The following is a 24,696-nucleotide window of genomic DNA, read 5'->3' as shown; positions in this document are numbered from 1 at the left end:
TCTGAGCAGGTATTTTAGAACTGTTGGGGAGGGGTTTAAACTACTTTGACAGGGGGATGGGAACTGGAGTGATAGAGCTGATGATGGGATAGTTAATACATGTACATGCAGTGCATAGTGAGACTATGAGGAAATACAAGTAGAGGACAGGGCAAAGATTGCAGTCAGTTGGAGGTGTAGCATGGAAGCAATATTGGAAAGGGTGATGAATCCCTGGCTGAAGGTGTTATATTTGAATGCACGTAGTATAGAGAATAAAGTAGATGACTTGTAGCATAGTTAGACATTGTCATGTGTGACATTGTGGGTATCACTGCGTTGTGGCTGAAAGAAGATCATAGTTAGGAGCTTAACATCCAAGGACTCACATTGTATTGAAAGGACATGCAGGTAGGAGAGAGTGCAGGGGGTGTCTGTTGGTAAAATATGAAATCAAATCCTTAGAAAGTAGTGACATAGGATTGGAAGTTGAAGAATCCTTGTGGATAGAGTTAAGAAACTGCAAGGGTAAAAAGACCCTGATGGGTATTATATACAAAGCTCAAACAATTGCCATAATGTAGGGTATAAATTATGATGGGAGATAGAAGAGGCATGTAAAAAAGGCAATATTACGACATTTGTTGCTATTACTTAGAAGGCACTCGGGAGGCTGAAATATCTGAAGGTAGATAAGTCACCTGGACCAAATGGACTACACCCCAAGGTTAGTAATGGTTTTTCAAAATTCACTAGATTCTGGAATGGTTCCAGAGGACTGGAAAATTGCAAATGCCACTGCACTCTTTAATAAAGGAAGGAGGCAGAAGAAAGGAAATTATAGATCAGTTAGCCTGACTTCAGTGGTTGAGAAGATGTTGGAGTCAATTATTAAAGATGAAGTTTTCAAATACTTGGAGGCACATGATAAAGTAGATCAGAATCTGCATGCTATCCTTCAGGGTAAATCTTGCCTGACAAATAACAGGCAGGATAGACAAAGGAGAGTCAGTGGATGCTTATACTTGGATTTTTAGAAGGCCTATGACAACATATGAAACTGCTGAACAAGATAAGATCCCATGATATTACGGGAAAGATTGTAGCATGGATAGAAGAGTAGCTGATCAGCAGGAGGCAAAGAGTGCAAATAAATGGGGCTATCCGAATATTGAAAGGCCTAGGAGGAGTGGATGTGGAGAGGACGTTTCCTATAGTGGGGCAATCTAGTGCCAGAGGGCACACCCTCAGAATAAAGGGATATTCATTTAGAACAGAGTTGCAAAGAAATTTCTTTAGCCATAGGGTATTGAATATGTGGAATGCATTGTCAAAGACAGCTGTGGAGGACAAGTCATTGGGTATATTTAAAGTGGAGGTTGATAGGTTCTTGGTTAGTCAGGGCATCAAAAATTATGGAGAGAAGTCAGGAGATTGGAGTGAGAGGGATAATAAATCAGCCATAATGGGATGGTGTAGCAGAGTCAATGGGCCAAATGATCTAAATCTGCTCCGATGTCTTTTAGTTAATATAGTTGCCCAGTGACTGAATGTCCAATGAGTAAAGTGATGGCCTCCCACTCCTGATCTGAAATTGAATTTATATAAAATATGAAAACTTAAAGGAGGGGAGCAAAAGAAAACAGTTAAAGGTGTTTTGCTGTCAGGTGATACTTCTTGTAAATGGTAGATTGTTGCTTCTCAGACATGAAATTGTATTCCAGAATTATCAAGCCTTAAAGTACCTTCAAGACAGCACTCTTTAATACAACCACAACCTGCTTTTTTTCACAGATTTCCAGTGTATAAAGTTTTTTGATTTTATGAACCATTAACCTGGGATGCCTCTGTGATTGTTATAATTTCAACAGTAACTCTAGTATTAGTGTCACAGTAATCCCCTGCAAGTAGTTTATTGTTTTATTTAGTATTCAAACTAACTACACTCTATTTTTAACAATTCAGGTGAAATAGAGAACCTGTTTCAGGAAAGGAATTTAAAGCAAGTACTTACTTTCCATGCACCTATTGATTTTTCAAAATAGTTTAAACACTTGACACAGGTCGTGGATGAAAGTCAGTTATTTTAGGATATTGTCTGTCTTCGAGCAACAGTCATTGACTGGTTGGCTTCATCTACGTAAGACTACAGTCTCCTGCCCAACCATTTCAGTAAAAATAATACATGGAGTAGAAAGAATAAAAACTAAAGAAATACAGTAGATTAAGTTGTAAAGATGAGACAGGCTGTTTTTAATCTGAAAGAATTGTTAACAGCTGTAGATCCCTATATAATGAGAATATTAAAATCAATACCAAAACTTTTCATGAAATTTTTCTCTGGTGTAACATTTTCAGCACTCAGGGTCTCCGGAAGTTGACATCAGAAGGCAGCAGGATATAAATACACCAACCCAGCTTCAGATGGAGGCCATGACATTAGATACTGAAACAAATCAGCAAATGTTGCATCTTGCTATGCCGGTCAACCGAACAAGGTAAATGCTACAAATTATTACTGAATAGAAAGATACAAAATAGAAAGTATCATTTTAAAAAATGGATATTACCTCCTTCTTCCTGGAAAAATCTAGGCTCAGATCAATGGTAGCATTTTAGTGAAATTCAAAGTTCCTTTACATGTTCAAGTTTGGGGGGGTATATGTGAGACTCCTTCTGTATGAAATGCTGTGTTGAATTTTAAGAGGCCAAATACTTCCAAAGATATGTATTGAACACAGGTAAATCTCCAAAAACCTGAGCTGGAATTTAGTACTATGATGCACTATATACCTGTTTCATAACACTATTAAATGTCTGAAAAGACAATACGACAATGTTATCCTAAAAGAATCCTATCCTCCTCTGAAATCAGCAAAGGAGATAAAGGAAATGGCTGTTAATGACAGAATTTTGCTTTGGGCTAGAGATGGGGAAACTCAGCAAAACAAGGTTCTGTACATGTACAATAAGCATATTTTAATTTAAATGCATTTTCCATTGATATCACCAATAGTAACTTACTCTTCATAATCATATCAGTTGTATCAGAATTAGCATTTTACTTAGCTACCATCCCTAGCATTTCAATAAGTTTATAACTCTGGCAAAAATAAACATCAATGCGGGTTCCAACGACCATGGATCGGCCCTGGCCATCGATCTCGGCTGCCCTAGCAACCCAGGGCATATTCACAACCCAGACTCCAGCACCATCAACGCATGTTCCATCAACCATGGACAGCTTCAAAGCGATTGCACAACCACCGACTGCGACTCCAGCCTCGAACTCCAGGCCGGGTCTTCACATGCTGCGATTGTGTCTCCCATCTCCCCTTCCCCCACCACCACTCTGCAATCCCCTCTCCCTCAGATAGAGAAAAAAGAAGATGAAGGTTCTCAGCCCAAAACGTTGACAGTGCTTCTCCCTATTGATGCTGCCTGGCCTGCTGCGTTCCACCGGCATTTTGTGTGTGTAACTTGTATGACATAAGCTTAGAGCCCATTTAGCAATAAATTATCCTCCTGATTTGAATAATTACTAGAATACAGTAAGTTTGCTTGGAAGGATCAAAAGATTTAAATAACACCATTGTTCTTAAATATCTGCAACTCACCATCATTACGAGAGCTTTCCTTTATATATTTTTAATATAACAGAAATGCTCCTATGTATCAAAGAAGCATTGTAATACTTGCATCATACACTGGGGTGCTCTCTTCAGTTACCTGATGAGGTAACCATAACCTTTGGCCAGGAGCAGATGGTGTCAGGTGGTGCTCAACCTTCATAGAGTGTTTCAACACTTAACCACTGCGCTCTCCAGTTGGCAGATCAGCAGTGGTGACCAAGTCACTGTCCATCGGCTCCTGACTTCCAGCTCAACTCTTCTTGCCTGCTCCATATCCAGCAAGAGGTTCTTTCTGCTTCCTCCACCATCCTGCAAGCTGATTAGTGCCTGCTCTTTTCATCAAGGCCCAGCACAGACAGTAACCTCCATGCCAACCTTGCCGGGAACTCTCTACAGCAATCTCCACATCTGCACTCCTGGACCTAGGACAGGTACTTCGGGGCCTTCCTCTCGTGAGCCTCCTCGCATCCTCCTACGGTACTGTGAGGTCCACCAGGATGATTTTCTTATCTTTGGTGGATCACAGTATGATGTCTGGTCGAAGTGTGGTTTGCATCACCTCCAGGAACTGCAGCTTCCTCCCCACATTGGCCCTCATCTCCCATGATTTGGCAGTTTGCACCACATTTAGACCTCTCTGATATGACTGGCATGGCCCTCTCCTTGATGAAAGTGACTGCCCTGATTGTCTCTCTGCCAGCTGGTCTCTTTTCATACATCTCCCACTCCAGTGTGTCAGCAAGGGACAGCAGGTCCTTGTCATGGCACCACCAACACCTTGCTTGTGTTAAATCCGTTTTGCATCCTGACAGTCTGTGTGCCAGTGAACCTTGCTGACCAGAAAGCTTGTAGCTAGGGTCCTATCTCAGCCCCCATGTGCACATCTGTGTAGGTGTAGAGAGATGTAAGGAATGCAGAAGGGCTCCAATCTCCAAAGCTCTGCCCAAGTGATCATGTACTTGGGAAGATCCCATTTCATCCAGGCGCCCTGTGACCTCAACTCCACTGCCTTTGATAAACACCTCTCATCCTCATGGTTCCATACCTGTGCCTGGACCAGGTCATGCCTATCTCTTGCACTTGCACTCCGCCATCGTAGGAAATGTGCAGAGCTAAGACCTTGCCGTCCCAGGCATGGGTTGCTGATTGTGTCTCTCAATTGCAGGGAGCTCACTGCCTGGTCTGTGGTCAAGTTAGTGGCCCACTTTTGGCCCGATCTTGTTGTGACTCCTGCTTGGCTTATTGGCTTGTTGCTAGAGCCCCTCAGTGTTAGCACAACTCTACACTTTGCCACCTTGAACTCCTCCACTACCGATGAGAATGGGAGCTGTAGCTGGCCTGATCTTACATAGAGCCCCACTGAAGAAAAGCGTGGAGAGATCCCCAGCCACATTCGCAGGTGCTTGTTGACTTTCCTCTCAATCCTTCTACAGCGGCCATGGGGAACTCGTACACTGTGAAAAGCCAGAGCAGTCTTCATAGAAGACCATGTTGGTACAGCCATGTCTTAAATTTATCAGGGAGTCCAATTTTGTTGATCTTCTTCAGCCATTCTTCAGTCTGCTGTACAGTGTTGGTGATGTTGGTGCCATCCACCATTGCTGCATTAAACCACTTTCCAAGACACTTTACTGTGTTGTCCTATATGGATGGAATAACTTCCCCCCTGTACTTGAAGACTGAACTTACTAATAGCCTTTCCCTTTTTGATCACCATGCATCTAGACTCCTAGGCTTGAAGGGTATCCTAGCAACATAGGTAACTATGTTGTCAGGATACCCTTCAAGCCCAGGAGTCCAGATAGGTAATTATGTTGTCCAGGGTTTCCAATACCCACCTTGCTTGGATGTGATTACAGTGGTTACTGTATTGCAGGTTGTCGGAAGTTGGGCTTCAACGCTGGCCCTCAGGTTATGTCTGCTGCTGCCTATATGAGGAGGTTCATACCCATGACAAACAAGATGGGGGAAATGGTACAGCTAGTTGGAATCCCTTTTTGGAGGTCTTGACACCTGATTGTAATGTGGGCAAGAGTGAAACCCTGCTTGAATTCTCCTAGGTAGCTGGTGATCATATCTCGTGTTACTGGCAGGATATGGTAGTGGTCCAGGACAGCCTGGACCAGGACGGGTGGAATTGATCCATAGGCATTGGCTAGGTCTAACCAGATGACTGTTAGATCGCCATTCTTCTGCCTGGCCTCACAGATCAATTGGCTGATTGTTGAGGTGTGTTTAGGGCACCCAGGAAAACCCAGGATGCCACCTTTCCGGACAGATGTGTTGATATAGTGGTTCTCCACTAAGTAAGATGGCAGCCTTCTCACAAGGACTCAGAATATCTTGCACTCCACACTACGGAGGAAGATTGTCCTAAACTGTGTGATTGTGGAGAAATCTTCTTCCCTGGGAAGAAGATTCCTTCAGCCTTTTTCAGCGTGGTGGGATAGAGCCTTTGGTCTAATCTTCCTCATTATCATCTCTGGAGGAGTTTTGGGCACTTCTTATAAACCTTGTAGGGTCTACCACTTGGTCCTGGGACAGCAGATGACTTTGTTTTCTTGATGATATCCTGGACCTCATGTCACATGGGCTCTGCCATATTCAGTTCAGTTGCTAGGATTCTTGGTTGGGAACTTTTGGATTGAATTCTAGTCCCTGATCCCTTCGGGGATCACTATGTGAATCATGCAGAAGTTCTTCTACCTCCTGTTTTGACCTAGTTAGAGTGCCAGATTTTTGCTGACAGTGAAGAGCCCAGGCAAACCTGAATGGGTTTTTAAGAAACTGCGCTCTCTTCTCTCTTTCTTTCTTCTCCACTTTCTCAGCTACTCCACCCTCCTGAGCTTGTGCAGCTGTTCCCGCAGTTTGCTGGTTAGATCTTTGACTCCTTTTTTGTCAGGTGAACTGTTTTTGAATTGTTTATTCAGGGTCTTTATTTTGCATCTCAGGTGACAAATCTCCATTTCCCTCCTGATTGGTTGCCATGATCGCACAGCAGCATCTCCACTTCCTGAGAAGATTGAGGCGAGTGAGGCCTCCCCCACCCAATTCTAACCAATTTTTGCACCATTGATAATGTCTTGACCAGCTACATTGCCCTTTAGAATGGGAATGGCAAGGAATCTGACTGCAGATCCCTACAAAAGAATGTGAGGATGGCTGAGAGGATTATCGGGGTTTCTCTTCTACTGATCAGAGATATTTATCAGGAGTGCTACTCACGCAGGGCCCTTGGCATTGTCAATGATCCCGCCCATCCATCCAACAATCTCTTTTATCCCCTACCATCAAGCAGAAGATACCATAGCATTAAGAAAGAACTATTAGGATAGGAAACAGCTTCTTCCCCCAGACTACTGAACTCCCACCACCACCCAGGTCATATCACATATGAAGTAGCATTAGTGTTATACTGCTTACTTTTTAACCTATGTCACAAATCTTATTTCTTATGCACTTTCTTATTTCTTAATTTATCTGTGGTAATATTACTTAGTGTTATGTTGTTGAGTTACATGTACTCTGTAGTGCACCTTGGTCTGGAGGTTAGTTTAGTTTGGCGGTATACATGTATGGTTGAATGGCAATAAACTGAACTTGAACTTGAAGTACGAAACTGAAAACAAGTGAGGCTTTTAATAGACAGCTTAGTAATATAACCAGTAAATGCAGATTTCAGGAGATGGAGAGAAGTTAATAAGGTTCAGAATGCCCATACTTGCTGGAAATTTTGATTTTGATCAGACTAGAAGAAAATTTTTATCAGACTAAAAGAAGATTGTGCAAAAGATGTGGATAATTGGATGAAGTCACAATGAAGAAAACTGCATTCTGCATACAGATCAAATTGCAGATTATGCAGCAATCTCATCCATTCGGCAAAGAAAGTGCAAATTGAAAGTCAAAACATACAGAAGAGCTGGGACTACAAGTGTGAAAGACCAAAGCAAAAGAACCAAAACCACAATTGTGTCATGGAAGCTAAAGTGTTTGAGAGCATATTAGGTATTGCAATTAAACATGTGCAAAGGGTAACTGTTCTGACAGTTATCAGATTATTTACATCAACTTAATTACTTAATACACAATATATAATAAAATTGGTATTACACAAAATAGAGAATACCAAGAAGAAGTAAGGATAACAACAAGGGTACACATAAAAGAAGACTAACACTAAAATAGTACAACCTCCACGCTAAATCATCACCCAAGGACCAGCAGTCCATGTTAACATTCAATTATCAACAAGGACAACCAGGTTTAAGTCAAAAATGAACCTAATGCCCAGGAATGCATGTCACGGTCAACAGATGAGAAGAAACCAAATCTCTGATCTGCAACAGAGCTGATAGAACGAGAAGTATTGGCAACAGTACCAGTGGTGAGTATTATCTGTCAATAAGTGAAATTTCTGCAGAAATAAAAATAACTAAATTTGTATCAAGAATGCAACAACCAAACATAGAATGCCTACAGTCATCAAAATGAATGTATACTATTTTTCTGCTTTAATAAAATAGGAGTAGATTTTTTGTAGCAAAAATATTCAAAATGAATTATAACAGATCATCGAAGTAAAACAAAGTTTCAAATACTTTTTATTTTCAACAAAGAAAATATTGATAGTTTATCTTGCAAGGAAAAGAAGAGAATGATATTATATGGTCACATATTCTGTGTTATGCTTGCAGTGCACACATTATGATGTTGGAAGAATAATCATGTTATGAGCCATAGGTCTGAGTTAGGAAATCTAATTATCAAATATTACTCTGGAAAACAAAACATCAGACTACCAGAATTTTAGATGTCACCACATTTACAGAGAATAGAATATGATGTGAAGTGTTAAGATGGCTGTTTAGGAGTAGTGTTCAGGGATTGGAATCAACCAGGAATGTGCCAAAATAGTCAAAGCTAGAGACATCAAACATAATTGAGATTGCAGCATCACATGTGTTAGGTAAAGTGAAGTTAGAGTCAATTGTTAAGGACAAAATGATGGAATACTTGGTGACACAGGACAAGATAGTACAAAGTCAGCTTGGTTTCCTTAAGGGAAAATCCTTCCTGACGAATCTTTAGAAATTCTTTGGGGAGATTCTAAGTAAGATAGATAAAGGGGATGTAGTGGATGTTGTATATTTGGACTTACAGAATCAAGTCCACACATGGTGCCACACATGAGGCTGCTTACCAAGTTAGGAGCCCATGGTATTACAGGAAAGTTACTGACTTAGAGCGTTGGCTGATTGGAAGAAGGCAGTGAGTGGGAATAAAAGGATCCTTGTCTGGATGGCTACCAGTGACTAGTGGCGTTCTGCAGGGGTCGGTGCTGGGACCACTTCTTTTTATGCTGTATATAAATGATTTAGATGATGAAATAGATGGCTTTGTTGCCAAGTTTGCAGATGATACGAAGATTGGTGGAAGGGAAGGTAGTGTTGAGGAAACAGGTAGGATGCAGAAGGATTTAGATTAGGAGAATGGGCAATAAGGTGGCAAGTGAAATACAATGTTGGAAAATGCATGGTCATGCACTTTGGTAGTAAAAATAAATGTGCAGACCATTTTCTAAACGGAGAAAATCCAAAATTCTGAGATGCAAAGGAACTTGGGAATCCTTGTGCAGAACACCCTAAAGGTTAACTTGCAGGTTAAGTTAATGGTGAGGAATGTTAGCATTCGTTTCAAGAGGTCTAGAATACAAGAGCAGGGATGTAATGCTGGGGCTTTATAAGGCACTGGTGAGGCTTCACCTTGAAAATCGTGAACAGTTTTAGGCCCCTCATCTTAGAAAAGCTGTGCTGTCATTGGAGAGGGTCCAGAGGAGGTTCACAAGAATGACTCCAGGAATGCAAGGGTTATCATACAAAGAACATTTGATGGCTCTGGGTCTGTACTCACTGGAATTCAGAAGGATGACGGGGTTCTCATTGAAACCTTAGAATGTTGAAAGGCCTAGACAGAGTAGGTGTGGAAAGGATGTTTCCCATGGTGGGAGAGTCCAGGACAAGAGCCTCGGGATAGATGGACGCCCTTTCAAAACATTGATAAAAAGAAATTTCTTTAGCCAAAAGGTGGTGAATTTGTGGAATTTGTTGCCACATGCAGCTGCGGATGCCAGGTCATTGGGTGTATTTAAGGCAGAGATTGCTGGGTTCTTGATTGGACATGGCATCAAAGGTGATGGGGAGAAGGCTGGGAAATGGGGTTGAAAAGGAGAAAAAAAGAATAAGCCATGATTAAATGGCAGAGCAGACTCAATGGGCCAAATGGCCTAATTCTGTTCCTAGGTCTCCTTCCTCAGATAAGGGACCCAAACCTGCTCACAATACTCCAAGTGAGGCCTCACCAGTGCTTTAGAAACTTTCAACATTACATCCTTGCTTTTATATTGTAGTCTTCTTGAAATGAATGCTAACATTGCATTTGCCTTCCTCACCACTGACTCAGCTTGCAAATTAACCTTTAGGGAAACCTGCACAAGGACTACCAAATCCCTTTGCCCCTCACATTTTTGTATTTTCTCTCCATTTAGAAAATGGTCAACCCTTTCATTTCATCTACCAAATTGCATGACCATACATTCCCGACACTATGTTCCACCTGCCATTTCTTTGCTCCTTCTCCTAATCTATCTAAATCCTTCTCTAGCCTCTCGATCTCTTCAAAGCTACATGTCCCTCCACCTATTTTTGTATTGTTCTGCAAACTTCGTAACAAAGTCATCAATTCCATCATCCAGATCATTGATACAAAACATAAAAAGAATCGGTCCCAACACAGACCCCAGTGGACCCTTGTGGAACCTGCTGCCAAACAGAAAAGGCTCCTTTTATTCCCACTCTTTGCCTCCTGCCAATCAGCCACTGCTTTATCTATGCCAGAATCTTTCCTGTAATACCATGGGCTCATTGCTTGTTAAACAGCCTCTTGTGTGGCACCTTGTCAAAGGCCTTCTGAAAATACAAGTACACATCATCTGATTCTCCTTTGTCTATCCTGCTTGTTATATTTTCAAAGAATTCCAACAGATTTGTCAGGCAAGATTTTCCCTTGATGAAACCATGGTGACTATGGCCTATTTTATCCTGAACCTCCAAGTACTTCAAAACCACATTCTTAACAATCGACTACAAGATCTTCCCGACCACTAAGGTCAGACTATCTGGCCTATAATTTCCTCCTTCTGCCTCTCTCCCTTCTTCTTGAAGAGTGAAGTGATATATACAATGCCCCAGTCTTCCAGAACCATTCCATAATCAAGGATTTCTTATAAGATCATTCTGAATACCTCCACAATCTCTTCAGCCACCTCTTTCAGACCCCTGAGATTTACAGCTTTTGATCGAGGTGACTCATCTACCTTCAGATCTTTCAGACCTAGTAATGGTAACTTCACACACTTCATGCCTCCCTGACACCTAGAACTTCCACCATACTGCTAGTGTCTTCCACAGTGAAGACTGATGCAAAATACTTACTATTTCCTTGTTCCCCTCCCCATTATACCCCTCCAGCATCATTTTCCAGCAGACCAATGTCTACTTTTGCTTCTCTTTGCACTTCATGTACCTGAAGAAACTGGTATCTTCTTTACTATTATTGACTAGCTTACTTTCATATTCCATCTTTACATTCTTAAAATTACTGTTTTTAGTTGCCTTCTTTTGGTATGTAAAAGCTTCCCAATCCTCTGACTTCCCACTAATTTTTGTTCTGTTATATGGCTTTTATGTTGGGTTTATTAGCCATGGTTGTGTCATCTTGCCATTAGAATACTTCTTTCTCTTTGGAATGTATATATCCTGTGCCTTTCAAATTGCTACCAGAAATTGCAGCTATTGCTGCTCTGCTGTCATCCCTGCCAGTGTTCTTTTCCAATCAGCTCTGGCCAGCTCCACTCTCATGCCTCTGTAATTCCCTTTACTCTGCTGTAATACTGATATATCTGACTTCTCCTTCTCAAATTTCAGGATGAATTTGATCATATTATGATCACTTGCCTTTAAGGGTTCTTTTACCTTAACCTCCCGAATCAATTCTGGTTCACCGCACAACACCCAATCCAGAATATCTGATCCGCTAGTGAGTTCAACCATGACCTGCTCAAAAAAGCCTTCTCAGAGGCATTTTAGAAACTTCCCTTCTTATAATCCTGTGCCAACCTGATTTTCCCAATTTACCTATAAGCTTCTGGTTTAAGATGGTGCTGGTGAACTTCTGCAACTTCTGGTTGGTGGCTAATGAAACAAGGAAAGCAATTAAATACTTTGTTAACCCCATTTTTCTAGGAAACGATCATCATAAGTAATAGTTTGTATCTTCCATTTGAACTTGGAAGCAATTTGATGTGGCAGGATTAAGGCAAGGCAAGGCAAGGCGGCAATCCTATTGGTGAGAGTGTAGAAGAGCATGAAAGATTGGGCATAGGCTGAGTCAAATCCATGAGGTCCAGGCGCCAGGTGCGACTGAGCACAATGTGTGGATGGAGGTTTACAGGTCAAATTGAAGCGGTGAAATCTGGCATATACGAGCGGCAGAACTTGTTGTTCGGACGGAGAGTTAAGCACTAGGCCAGGTTGAAAAGTTCAAGGTGTCAGAAAGGTCAGGGTGTTGGGGCCCAAGGCAATGTACAGGACATTTAAGATTGTTCCTCCATCACGTTTATTCGGCTCTGCACTGAACTATGGGACTCCCTTGTGGACTTCAATTCAGAAACTCGATTTGCTTGTGATTACTGTTTGCATGATGATGCAAACAGTAACCACACACCAAACAGAGCCACACCACCCCTTCTGCCTTCCTGCTTGTCCTTTCATTACAATGTCTACCATTGAACATTAAGCTGCCAGATATAATCTTCTTTCAGCCATGATTTAGTGATGCCTACAACATCATATTTGTCAATCTGTAACTATGCTGCAACTTCATTGATCTAATTCAGATTTATCACCTGTAGTCCTGTATTCCCCCTTTTCGATTTTGTCTGCCTTTTACATTGCAATTCATCCTGTTGACTGTAATTTTGCCCTGTCATCAGCCTCTCCTTGTTAGGAGTCTCACTATACATTGCCTCCTTTTCTAACCCAATTACCTCATCTTCAGCACCATCACTCCAATTCCCATCCTCCTGCCAAATTAGTTTAAACCCATCTGAACAACTTTAGCCAAACTGCCTGCAAGGATGTTAGACCCCCTTGGGTTCAGGTGTAACCTGTTCCTTTTGTATAGATTATACCTTCTCCAGAAGAGATCCTAATGTTCCATAAATCAGAACCCCTACCCCCTGCACCAGCCACAGATTCTCCTGCAAAATCATCCTATTCTTACCCTCACTGGCACGTGGCACGTGGCACAGGCAGCAATCCAGCTTGTCTCTGTTGCTGTGTCTAAAGGATCTCCTATCAACACTGCAGTCCTCTTCACCTCTCTGCTCTTCTGAGCCAAAGTGCCAGAGAACTGGTCACTGTGGCTCTCCCCAGTGGGTCATCCCCCTCAATAGTATCTAAAATTATAGGCTTATTATTGAGAGGAATGCCCACAGGTATACTCTGCACTAGATGTGTGTTTATCCTCATTCTCCTGACAGTCACCCAGTTACCTGTCTCCTGCAACCTGGGCGTGACTGCCTCCCTGTCTATCACCTCCTCATCGCTCCTGTGTAAGTCGAAGGTCATCCAGTTCCTTAATACATTCTCTCAGGAACTGTAGCACAGTACACCTGATGTAGATGTGTTTATCTGGGAGACTGGAGGTTTCCCAGACTTACCACACCCCACATGCAATACAAAATAATGCCCCTTTAGCCATTCTCACTATTGTATGCACTGATAGATGAGAAATGAACAAATAAGAACACAGAGAGAGTAACTTTCAAGACAAACTACCTCACCCAAGCCTGGACCTCACCTAATCCTGAAGAGCTAAAGCCACTCTGAAGGTTTTTATATATAATTTACACTGTCAGATTCAGACAATTTAGATATAGCAGACAGGATCAAAAGAGGTGATTGTATAGTAGCACTAGATACCAGGATATATTTGGAATCACACTGTATTTTTCAATGATTTTGCCAGGCAGCATGGAAGTGAAATAGTAAGAGAGGTCAAAAGATAGAGCCCTGGAGGACATAACAGTGATGATAATGACTTGGTAAGGTAATCTACTCCTGGTGATTCACTGGCTACAATTAGAGAGATAAGAATGGACACAGCCAAGTGTGTTCCAGCTGAATATGATGATAGTGGAGTGTTATTTGAGGAGGAGGAGGATACTTTGTCAACCACAAAATTAAAAATAGATTGTGAAGGACAAGAAGGAATCAGAATCAGAATCAAGTTTTTTATCACTGTGTTACATGACATGAAGCTTGTTGTTTTGTGCAGCAGTACAATGCAAAGACATAAACTTACTGTAAACTACAAAGGAAATAGTGCAAGATAAAACAATAATGAGAACCAGTCAGAAATCCAGTGGTATCGGGGAAGAAGCTGTTTCTGAACCATTGAGTATGGGTCTTCATGCTCCTGTACCCTCTCCCAGATGTTAGTAAAGAGAAGGGTACATGTCCCAGGTCACAATCAATGATATTAATGATATTGATTAGAACATTTTGCAAAACTAAGGAAGTGATTGAAAACTGAAAGATTCAGAGAAGTTAAAGGATAAATTGCATCTGCAGCAAAAGAAATGGAATTATTTATAGTGCTCCAACAGAAATATATGAACAGCACTGCATTATTAGATGGCAGTGGGAGGAGGTTCTAAATGATGCCTTTTATAGTTGCTGACTATATACAGTACTTTGATAGATTCAGGAATGAAAATCACAGGTGGGCTTCTTAAATTGTTTGTGAACATTGAAGGATGTTTTTTTTAAGTGCAGCTGACTCTCTTTTCATTGAAATGGGCAATTTATTTCCACGTAAATTGCATAACCATGTTTGTTTGTATTAATAGTTCATGCCCAGTAGGTGCTTTTTAATAATGGAACAGTATACATGAAAAAAATGCTGAGCAAATATTTTCATTGAGCAGGAAACATGCATAATTTTGGCAAGTGATCATTTTCTCCTTTTTGCAGCATTCTTATTAATTCACTGCCTTTATCAGTTTACTGTCACTCTGCTGTATGGCTGAAGGGTAGTTGCTGTGTTCCTGGACTGAGAGTGTGGAGAAAAAAGAACATAATTTATCAGCTTTTATAGTTTGAGTATGAAAAGTACACATAAGAAAAATCAATAAGTGAATATGTTTCTGGAGAGAATCTGATAAAAAAAGAGCAGAAGGAAAAAAACAAGAACTTGAAGGTTTTGGCCTTAGCTCAGTTATAGGACCATGATCCAGATTAACCTGTTCCAATTCCACCAAGTGCAAACAATACTACACATTTTCTTAAATGTTGTGAGAGTACCTGCCTCCACCACTTTTCCCGGAAGTGCATTTCAACCATACTCAAACTGCTACCATACTCAAAGTGATAGAAGATTTTCTCATGTGCCCTCTAATTTTTCTGCTCCTCACCCTGTTTTAGTCGTCTCTGTGTCTCTGTTATGGGGAATGTTTCTCATTGTCCTCTCTGTCTATGCCCCTTATAATTTTGTACAACTCAAACTGGGTTTCTCCCCCCCCCCTTAGCTTCCTCTGTTCTAAAGTAAATAAATCCAGCCTATCCAGTTTCTCCTCATAACTAAAACATTCAATCCTAGTAACATACTTATCCATCTCTGCTGACCCTATCCAATACAGTTAAGTCTGTCCTCTTAGGTGTGGCCACATATGCACACAATATTTTAGATATTGTGTAACCAAAGTTTTATAAAATTATATCATAACCTTCATGCTTGTATATTCAGTAGGGCAGAATCCAGAGTGCCTTCTTTACCACCTTCCCTATTTGTCCTACTTTAAAGGATTTATGGACTTTGGTACTAATTTCAAAGTTTTGAATATATTATCAAAATACTTATATGTTACCATATATAACCCTGAGATTCATTTTTGAGGGCATTCACAGTAAATACAAAGAAACACAATAGAATCAATGAAAAATGCACTCAAGAAGACAGAGAAAGAATCAGTGTACAAGAGGTAACAAGCTGTAAATTAAAGATATTTTGCCGAAGGCATGACTTATACAGAAACGATGGGTTGCACCTGAACTCAAAGGGTACTAATATCCTGGTGGGATTGTTTAATATAGCTGTTAGGGAGGGTTCAAACTGAGTTGGCAAGGGGAAGAAAACCAGGGTGTTAGGGTCGAGGAAGAGGAAAATAGAAATAAGTCAAGGAAGTCCCGCTGTTCAGGAGGATTTAAACTAATGTGGCAGGGGGATGGGAACACGTGTAGAGAGACAGACAGGTGTAAAATGAGGCTAGAAGCAAAAAGTACTAAGGTGAAAAGTAAAAGTGGCAGGCAGGCAAATCCAGGGCAAAAATCAAAAAGGGCCACTTTTCAACATAATTGTATAAGGGCTAAGAGTGTTGTAAAAACAAGCCTGAAAGCTTTGTGTGTCAATGGGAGGAGCATTCGTAACAAGGTGGATGAATTGAATGTGCAGATAGTTATTAATGAATATGATAGAAACATACAAACATAGAAAATAGGTGCAGGAGTAGGCCATTCAGCCCTTTGAGCCTGCACAGCCATTCAGTATGACCATGGCTGATCATCCAACTCAGAACCCTGTACCTGCTTTCTCTCCATACCCCCTGATCCCTTTAGCCACAAGGACCATATCTAACTTCCTCTTAAGTATAGCCAATGAACCGGCCTCAACTGTTTCCTGTGGCAGGGAATTCCACAGATTCACCACTCTCTGTGTGAAGAAGTTTTTCCTTATCTCGGTCCTAAAAGGCTTCCCCTTTATCCTTAAACTGTGACCCCTCATTCTGGACTTCCCCAACATCGGAAACAATCTTCCTGCATCTAGCCTGTCCTATCCCTTTAGAATTTTATACATTTCAGTTAGATCTCCCCCTCAATCTTCTAAATTCTAGTGAGTATAAGCCTAGTCGATCCAGTCTTTCTTCATATGAAAGTCCTGCCATCCTAGGAATCAATCTGGTGAACCTTCTCTGTACTCCCTCTATGGCAAGAATGTCTTCCCTCAGATTAGGGGACCAAAACTGCACACAATACTCTAGGTGCAGTCTCACCAAGGCCTTGTACAACTGCAGTAGAACCTCCCTGCTCCTGTACTCAAATCCTTTTGCTATGAATGCCAACATACCATTTGCCTTTTTCATCGCCTGCTGTACCTGCATGCCCACATTCAATGACAGGTGTACAATGACACCCAGGTCTCATTGCATCTCCCCTTTTCCTAATTGGCCACTGTTCAGATAATAATCTGTTTTCCTGTTCTTGCAATCAAAGTGGATAACCTCACATTTATCCACATTAAATTGCATCTGCCATGAATTTGCCCACTCACCTAACCTATCCAAGTCACCCTGCATCCTCTCAGCATCCTCCTCACAGCTAACACTGCCGCCCAGCTTCATGTCATCCACAAACTTGGAGATGCTGCATTTAATTCCCTTGTCTAAATCATTAAAATATATGTTGTAAATATATATGTATATATATTTACAATATATATAGATTGTATGTGTGTGTGTGTGTGTGTGTGTGTGTATATATATATATTTACTATATAGATAGATAGATAGATAGATAGATAGATATAGTTATAGTTGGGATCACAGAGACATGGCTCCAGGGTGACCAAGGATGGGAGCTAAACAGCCAGGGATATTCAATATTCAGGAGGGATAGGCAGGAAAGAAAAGGAGGTGGGGTAGCCTTGCTGGTTAGAGATGAGATTAACGTAATAGAAAGTAAGGACATTAGCCAGGAGGATGTGGAATCAATACGGGTAGAGCTGCATAACACTAAGGGGCAGAAAACGCTGGTGGGAGTTGTGTACAGGCCACCTAACAGTAGTAATCAAGTTTGGGATGGCATTAAACAGGAAATTAGAAATGCATGCAATAAAGAAACAGTAGTTATAGTGGGTGACTTCAATCTACATATAGATTGGGTGAACCAAATTGGTAAAGGTGCTGAGGAAGAGGATTTCTTGGAGTGTATGCAGGATGGTTTTAAGAACCAACATGTTGAGGAACCAACTAGAGAGCAGGCCATTCTAGATTGGGTATTGAGCAATGAGGAAGGGTTAGTTAGCAATCTTGTCGTGCGAGGCCCCTTGGGTAAGAGTGACTATAATATGGTGGTCACTCTCCATCTTCATTAAGATGGAGAGTGACATAGTTAATTCAGAAACAAAGGTTCTGAACTTAAAGAAGGGTAACTTTGAAGGTATGAGACGTGAATTAGCTAAGATAGACTGGCAAATGATACTTAAAAGGGTTGATGGTGGATATGCAATGCAAGCACTTAAAGATCGCATGGATGAACTACAACGATTGTTCATCCCAGTTTGGCAAAAGAATAAACCAGGAAAAGTAGTGCACCCATGGCTGACAAGGGAAATTAGGGATAGTATCAGGTCCAAAGAAGAAACATACAAATTAGCCAGAAAAAGCGGCACACCTGAGGACTGGGAGAAATTCAGAGACCAGCAGAGGAGGACAAAGGGCTTAATTAGGAAAGGGAAAAAAGATTACGAGAGGAAGCTGGCAGGGAACATAAAAACTGGCTGTAAAAACTTTTAGAGATACGTGAAAAGAAAAAGATTGGTTAAAACAAATGTAGGTCCCTTACAATCAGAAACAGGTGAATTGATCATGGGGAGCAAAGACATGGCAGACCAATTGATTAACTACTTTGGTTCTGTCTTCACTAAGGAGGACATAAATAATCTTCCGGAAATAGTAGGGGACCGAGGGTCTAGTGAGATGGAGGAACTGAGGGAAATACATGCTAGTAGGGAAGGGGTGTTAGGTAAATTGAAGGGATTAAAGGCAGATAAATCACCAGGGCCAGGGAAGTGGTGTTAGGTAAATTGAGGGGATTAAAGGCAGGTAAATCACCAGGGCCAGATGGTCTGCATCCCAGAGTGCTTAAGGAAGTAGCCCAAGAAATAGTGGATGCATTAATGAAAATTTTTCAGAACTCCTTAGATTCTGGATTAGTTCCTGAGGATTGGAGGGTGGCTCATGTAACCCCACTTTAAAAAAAAGGAGGGAGAGAGAAACCGGGGAATTATAGACTGGCTAGCCTGACATCAGTGGTGGGGAAAATGCTAGAATCAGTTATCAAAGATGTGATAACAGCACCTTTGGAAAGCAGTGAAATCATCGGACAAAGTCAGCATGGATTTGTGAAAGGAAAATTATGTCTGACGAATCTTATAGAATTTTTTGAGGATGTAACTAGTAGAGTGGTTAGGGGAGAACCAGTGGATGTGGTATATTTGGATTTTCAAAAGGCTTTTGACAAGGTCCCACACAGGAGATTAGTGTGCAAACTTAAATCACATGGTATTGGAAGTATGGCATTGATGTGGATAGAGAATTGGTTCACAGAAAGGAAACAAAGAGTGGGAATAAATGGGACCTTTTCAGAATGGCAGGCAGTGACTAGTGGGGTACCACAAGGCTCAGTGCTGGGACCCCAGTTATTTACAATATATGTTAATGATTTAGATGAGGAACTTAAATGCAGAATCTCCAAGTTTGTGGATGACATGAAGCTGGGCGGAGGTGTTAGCTGTGAGGAAGATGCTAAGAGGATGCAGGGTGACTTGGATAGGTTAGGTGAGTGGGCAAATTCATGGCAGATGCAATTTAATGTGGATAAATGTGAGGTTAAATCTCTGCATATGTTGGATGGACAATAATGTGTATGTGATTATACCTTTCCCACTGTGTTGGCAACTATGACCTATACCACAAAGGTCCATTAATAACCAATTTAGAACTAATTTGACATCTACTGTGCCAAGATAATAAGCCTCAAGCTGCCAAATGTTGTGGCTACAATCTTATTAGCAAACAAGTAAACCAAAGCTCTCAAAATCATAGGTCACTTCAGGTAAACACAAAAAAATTCAAATATAATATTTTAAGAATAACAGAGGATATGTGCAGGGTAACATTTGTCCCTGAAACAATGCAACTGCAGGAAATTATCTAGTCATTTGTCATTATACTGTTGTAGAATTGGTATGCACACATATGATGAGTCAATTTTCCTTAGGTCATAGCAGAGAGATACATTATGTTTGTATTTCACTGACTCTCTAATTCTTCAGGACATCCTGAGACTGTGGTAGCTGGTATATAGGAGCATTAGAAGAGGAATAGACTAATAATAAATTTGAGCATTTGCTGCCATTCAATTTGATTATGCGTAAGTCAGAGCCCCTATACCTCATCTCCTGATACACTTACAGAACAAAAATCCATCACCTTCAGATTCCAAGGTTGTTAATTTATCCATAGCCTTTTGGGAAATGAGTTGCAAATTTCAACTAATGGTTATAATCTAGTGGGGTTCCTTGCTTTTGCTACTAAACAGCCTGGATAGACTACCACAAAATAATCTAGTTGTATCTATTAAAAATTATTGTTATTTTAACCATTTTGTTCCATTCAAACTGAAACTACTTTATGAATTTTCCTTGTAATGCAAACCCTTATGTTCTTTCTTCATCACCTTAGAGCAGGGGTTCCCAACCTAGGGTCCACAGACCCCCTTGCTGAATGGCATTAAAAAGGTTGGGAACCCCAGCTTTAAAGCATCTTATAGTACTTATTTTTTGAAGTGTAGTCATTACAATGTAAGCAAATGTGTCAACAGAGCCACATATGCACCCACAAACAGAAAATAAAGTGCAAACCCATTAATGATATTGCACGAGTGATACAGTGTTAACTAAACCACTAGAATTACTTGCCTGCGGTTTACAGGAAGTGTTATGGGATTATTTATCCCCTAAAATGGACAAAACCAGGTTTCATTAATGTTCTAAAAACAACACTCACAACAACACACGAGTCTGATACAATTTGCTGAATTTTGTCCTCGTTCCTGTTATCAAGACTTGAAAGAAGGTCTTAAAACTACAGTCTGCTGGATCAGAGTTGAGTGTTTTACAACTGTGTTAAATTGAGAGTTTAATAATCATGCATGTAGCAAGCATGCCAATACAAAAAGAGAAGGGTGGGCTGAGTAGGATCTTAACTAATTAAGGTGAACTATTTATTTCTGGTTACACAAGGGTGACAATACTTTTCATGAACAACACAATTTTTCTGAAGAAACTGCCCTTTTATGAAACCATTCTGCAACAGTAGCCCAAACAATTTAAAATGTGCAACTTGAACCAGATACCTGAGAGATGCTGGCTAATGGATTATTTTGGGGAATTAGTTATTTTCTTTACAAAATAAATAATATCTGGTATCCAACAATTAGTAAGTAGAAAACTGTAGTAAAAAAAAATAATAATACAACACTTGGATCATTTTGTTAACACCAACGAGGATTAAGAATGTCAGAAATATTGCAAGATTTTATTTATGTTCACTTATTATAAATATCAATGCATTATGGTTATAGTTTTCAATCATAACTAACTTGATATTATGTAACATGTTGACAAGCTTTGTGTGGGATTGTTTAATCAATTAATGTGTCGATTGGTGTTATATGACTTTTTATGCATGTTTTAATATATTTTCTGAAAAGCATGTTAATTACTTTAATTTTACCTTAAGTCTATAAGACAGGTGTGTAGTGAAACCTTTTCTATTGTAATATATTGTTTTCGATTTTCCTAAACAATAGATTTACACGTAGAAAGGAACCTCCAGTTAGCATGCAGAAGCTGCTTAGTTTTGGCTATGCTGATGATTGGTTTTCAGAACACAAGGATGCAAAAACCACCAAAGAGCAAAATATGGGTACAGTATCATAGTTGATCAGTTCTATGATAAATGAATGGCCATGCATGATCATATTTTTGTAATTAGGAACTTTATGGCGAATGAAAAAGGATCTAGTGCTTTCCTGGAATACATGACAAATAAACTCAAGATGGCAGAGTTTTTCATTGAAACATTGGTTAAAATCGACGCCTGTACCCAGCTGGAAACCAGGGAAGAGTTTATTCGTCTGTGGAGGATGTACAAGAAATGCCATGTCATATGCCTTGAGGTTTCAAATGTTAAAAAGACATGTGCTGTTATTTTGACATTATTTGCTTAGTGGGAATGCTCAGGCAACTGTGGTGCTTGTTTCTAGCAGGCTGCAACAGTGATACTGTCAATAGAGCTCAATTTTCTGTGGTTTCTAGGCAACAGTAGTGGGGTAGGCAATCTAATTCTGCACATGAGAGCCTTTAGGCAAGGGAACCAGTAATACCATGTTCAATGCTCATAATGCAGTACATTTTTCAATGATAGCTGTGATGGCAATTTGTGATTTCATTCCCCAATGTATAAGCCCCATGATTTGGTTAAAGTATCTGAATGCAGCATCCATTTTTAATGGTACAATGTAGAGGATATGGAAGCTATTGTGACTCCTCTCTTGCTTAAAGAGGAATCTTACTTTCAACTACTGCTCTGTTTGCTTCTCAGTACAATGCACCTTTAATTTACTTTTTTTTGAAAACTGAATTTATTTAGAAATTCTTTAAAACAATATTCCATTTTCTTTATATGACTCTTTCCTTAAATGTGCTGCTTGTAATAACTGTATTTTCACTCTGGTTATCTCTTAATTTGAAGGTTCTACAAGAGAGGATTCAGACCAGATATCAAATATAGGTTTGTACCTTGCATTTTTTTGGCAATCTTCTGACTGTAACCGAGCAAATCAAATAGAACCCTGCTTAACGCACCAGTGATATTGAGATTCTGTTCACCTACAGATCACCAGACTCATTGATGACATTGATGGTTTCCAGTGGAAACAAGCTGAATGTGTGAATGCTGCTTTCTCTCATGATGGCATTCCTCACACCACCTTTCAATTGACTATGAATCAGAAAACAGGCATGGTCAGATTGCTCTGCAGAATCTGAAGTTTGAAACTGATCAGGTTTCTATGCTCCCAAGAAGAGAGTATCAAATGAATTTCGGGTAACTCTTCTGGAGATGCAGGTGTAACTACTTCCCTTTACATTTCCAATAGATTCAAACGAGAGGCAGGGTAAAACATCACCATGATAATCATCAGGCATGCACTGTTATTTAGATATAATATTGTAGCTCACTTAACACTGCATAATCTTGAATAATTTGATTAGGGTCATGGATCTAAAACCTATAGAACAAAGGAAGGCTAGTTCATTGGACTTAGCTGAGATGTCTCAGGATTGAGATGATGGAGCCTTTTTGAAATCCCAGATACCATCAAATTGAACCAGTGCTTTTTTTTTCAAACGTAGGTATTAGAAAATCAATGGTAATGTACCTACACTATTAGTCAGTGGAAATGCTAGTTATATCCAGAGCCCATGTAAATAGCTTTATCATAACTTTACCCTATTCAGCCATTAAATACCAACAAACTAATATGATGCATTAGGTATTTATAAAGGTATCTGTCTTGATCTATGTCAGGTTAAATAACTAATGTTATTGCAGAGTCTGGTCAAGAGTTGTTTTTTTATCTGCCTTGGTTTAGAAATGTCCAATTTCTAAGGATAAATCAATGCCTATTTGCATGTAATGCTAGATTCTTTCTGGCATTAACATTTCATTAAAGTTAAACATAAAGTGAAATGTTTGAGCAACAAACTATGTTCTTTCTAAACCTTTTGTTTTTTTTTAAACAAGAGCATTCAGTTGCTGTGAAAGATGACATTTTGCTTGAGGGATATCAGCCCATATATCGAGGAAAAAGGATGACTGGCATCAGAGGATGTGGGAAGAACAAAGGTACTCCTGAAAATGATTCCTTCTTCAAAATCTTTGGCGAGCACAGGCAAGTTATATTGTCACACCCAAAAACCTTACAAGTGAAGAGATTATCTTTTCTGACATTCATGTGTATCCCATGTGTAGTATAGATTGTAAGAAGGTTGAACCTTTTTAAAAAAATATTTTTGTTATTTACTTTCTGTCACGATCAGATCTTTGACATTAATGTTAAGTTACAAAATATTCTTGTGACAGAGCACTTGTTAAGCGCACGCACACACACACACACACACACACACAGAGTCATTTTTCTGTCATTGCACTGAGTGTGCCCACTTCAATGTCTTTTCCTGGTATATTCTCATAATGGGTCCTAAAGAGTTGGCTTTAGAATCTGAATCGGAATCAGGTTTATTATCACTGGCATGTGACATGAAATTTGTTAACTAAGCAGCAGCAGTTCAATGCAATACATAATCTAGCAGAGAAAAAAATAGTAATAATAATTAAAATAAAACAATAATAAATAAACAAGTAAATTACACATATTGAATAGACTATTAAAAAATGTGCAAAAACAGTAACACTGTATATTAAAAAAGTGAGGTTGTGTCCAATGCTTCAATGTCCATTCAGGATCGGATGGCAGAGGGGAAGAAGCTGTTCCTGAATCACTGAGTGTGTGCCTTCAGGCTTCTGTACCTCCTACCTGATGGTAACAGTGAGAAAAGGGTATGCCCTGGGTGCTGGAGGTCTTTAATAATGGACACTGCCTCTCTGAGACACCGCTCCCTAAAGGCTGTATGGCGCCTTTCCTAACATACACAGTGGAATATTCCATTTCATTAGTAATGGGGATGTGTAAATGAGTATATGTTGTTTGTATACTGCATTTAGGGTCGAAACCTGATTGTAAATACATTATGGTGTTCATCATATTCTAATTCATGTGTAGTCTTAAGATAACTTGGTTGGCAATTAAAGATGGTATGTCCCAGTGCCTAAAAGAAAATTGGGCTCACTCTTAGTAGGAGGGAGAGATCGAGCTGCCATGAATTCATACTGAGCTATTTGTTGTGTTTTCTGGTAGTTATTTTTTTCTAAATATTAGCAGTTTCTGCTATTTTCACAACTGTTTGATACACTTCGTAAACTTTTTGCTCCACAGTGCTAAGTGACTCCAGCCACTTTTTCCTTTCGTTGTAATCCACAACCTATTCGTGACTCATTTAC

The 24,696-nt window shown here is 40.0% G+C and overlaps 1 protein-coding gene across 8 annotated transcripts in view; it reads left to right on the top strand.

Annotated features, from left to right (window-relative positions):
* Window positions 1–24,696, top strand: part of c4h7orf57 (chromosome 4 C7orf57 homolog) — an 82,727-nt gene that overhangs the window by 31,302 nt on the left and 26,729 nt on the right. For 5 of the 8 annotated variants that reach the window (XM_059966509.1, XM_059966508.1, XM_059966507.1 and 2 more), the window contains 4 exons: window positions 2,338–2,477; window positions 21,383–21,498; window positions 22,327–22,365; window positions 23,380–23,481. In XM_059966509.1, coding sequence (XP_059822492.1) covers window positions 2,338–2,477; window positions 21,383–21,498; window positions 22,327–22,365; window positions 23,380–23,481 — 397 coding nt within the window. Of the gene's footprint in view, window positions 1–2,337; window positions 2,478–21,382; window positions 21,499–22,326; window positions 22,366–23,379; window positions 23,528–24,696 lie in introns of all 8 variants that reach the window. The other 3 variants (XM_059966513.1, XM_059966511.1, XM_059966515.1) reach the window with 1 other exon arrangement.

Source organism: Hypanus sabinus, chromosome 4, assembly GCF_030144855.1.
Source record: "Hypanus sabinus isolate sHypSab1 chromosome 4, sHypSab1.hap1, whole genome shotgun sequence".
NCBI classification, from domain to species: Eukaryota; Metazoa; Chordata; class Chondrichthyes; order Myliobatiformes; family Dasyatidae; genus Hypanus; species Hypanus sabinus.
The sequence above is the reverse complement of the archived record's forward strand: the minus strand, read 5'-3'. Positions and strand labels throughout refer to the sequence as shown.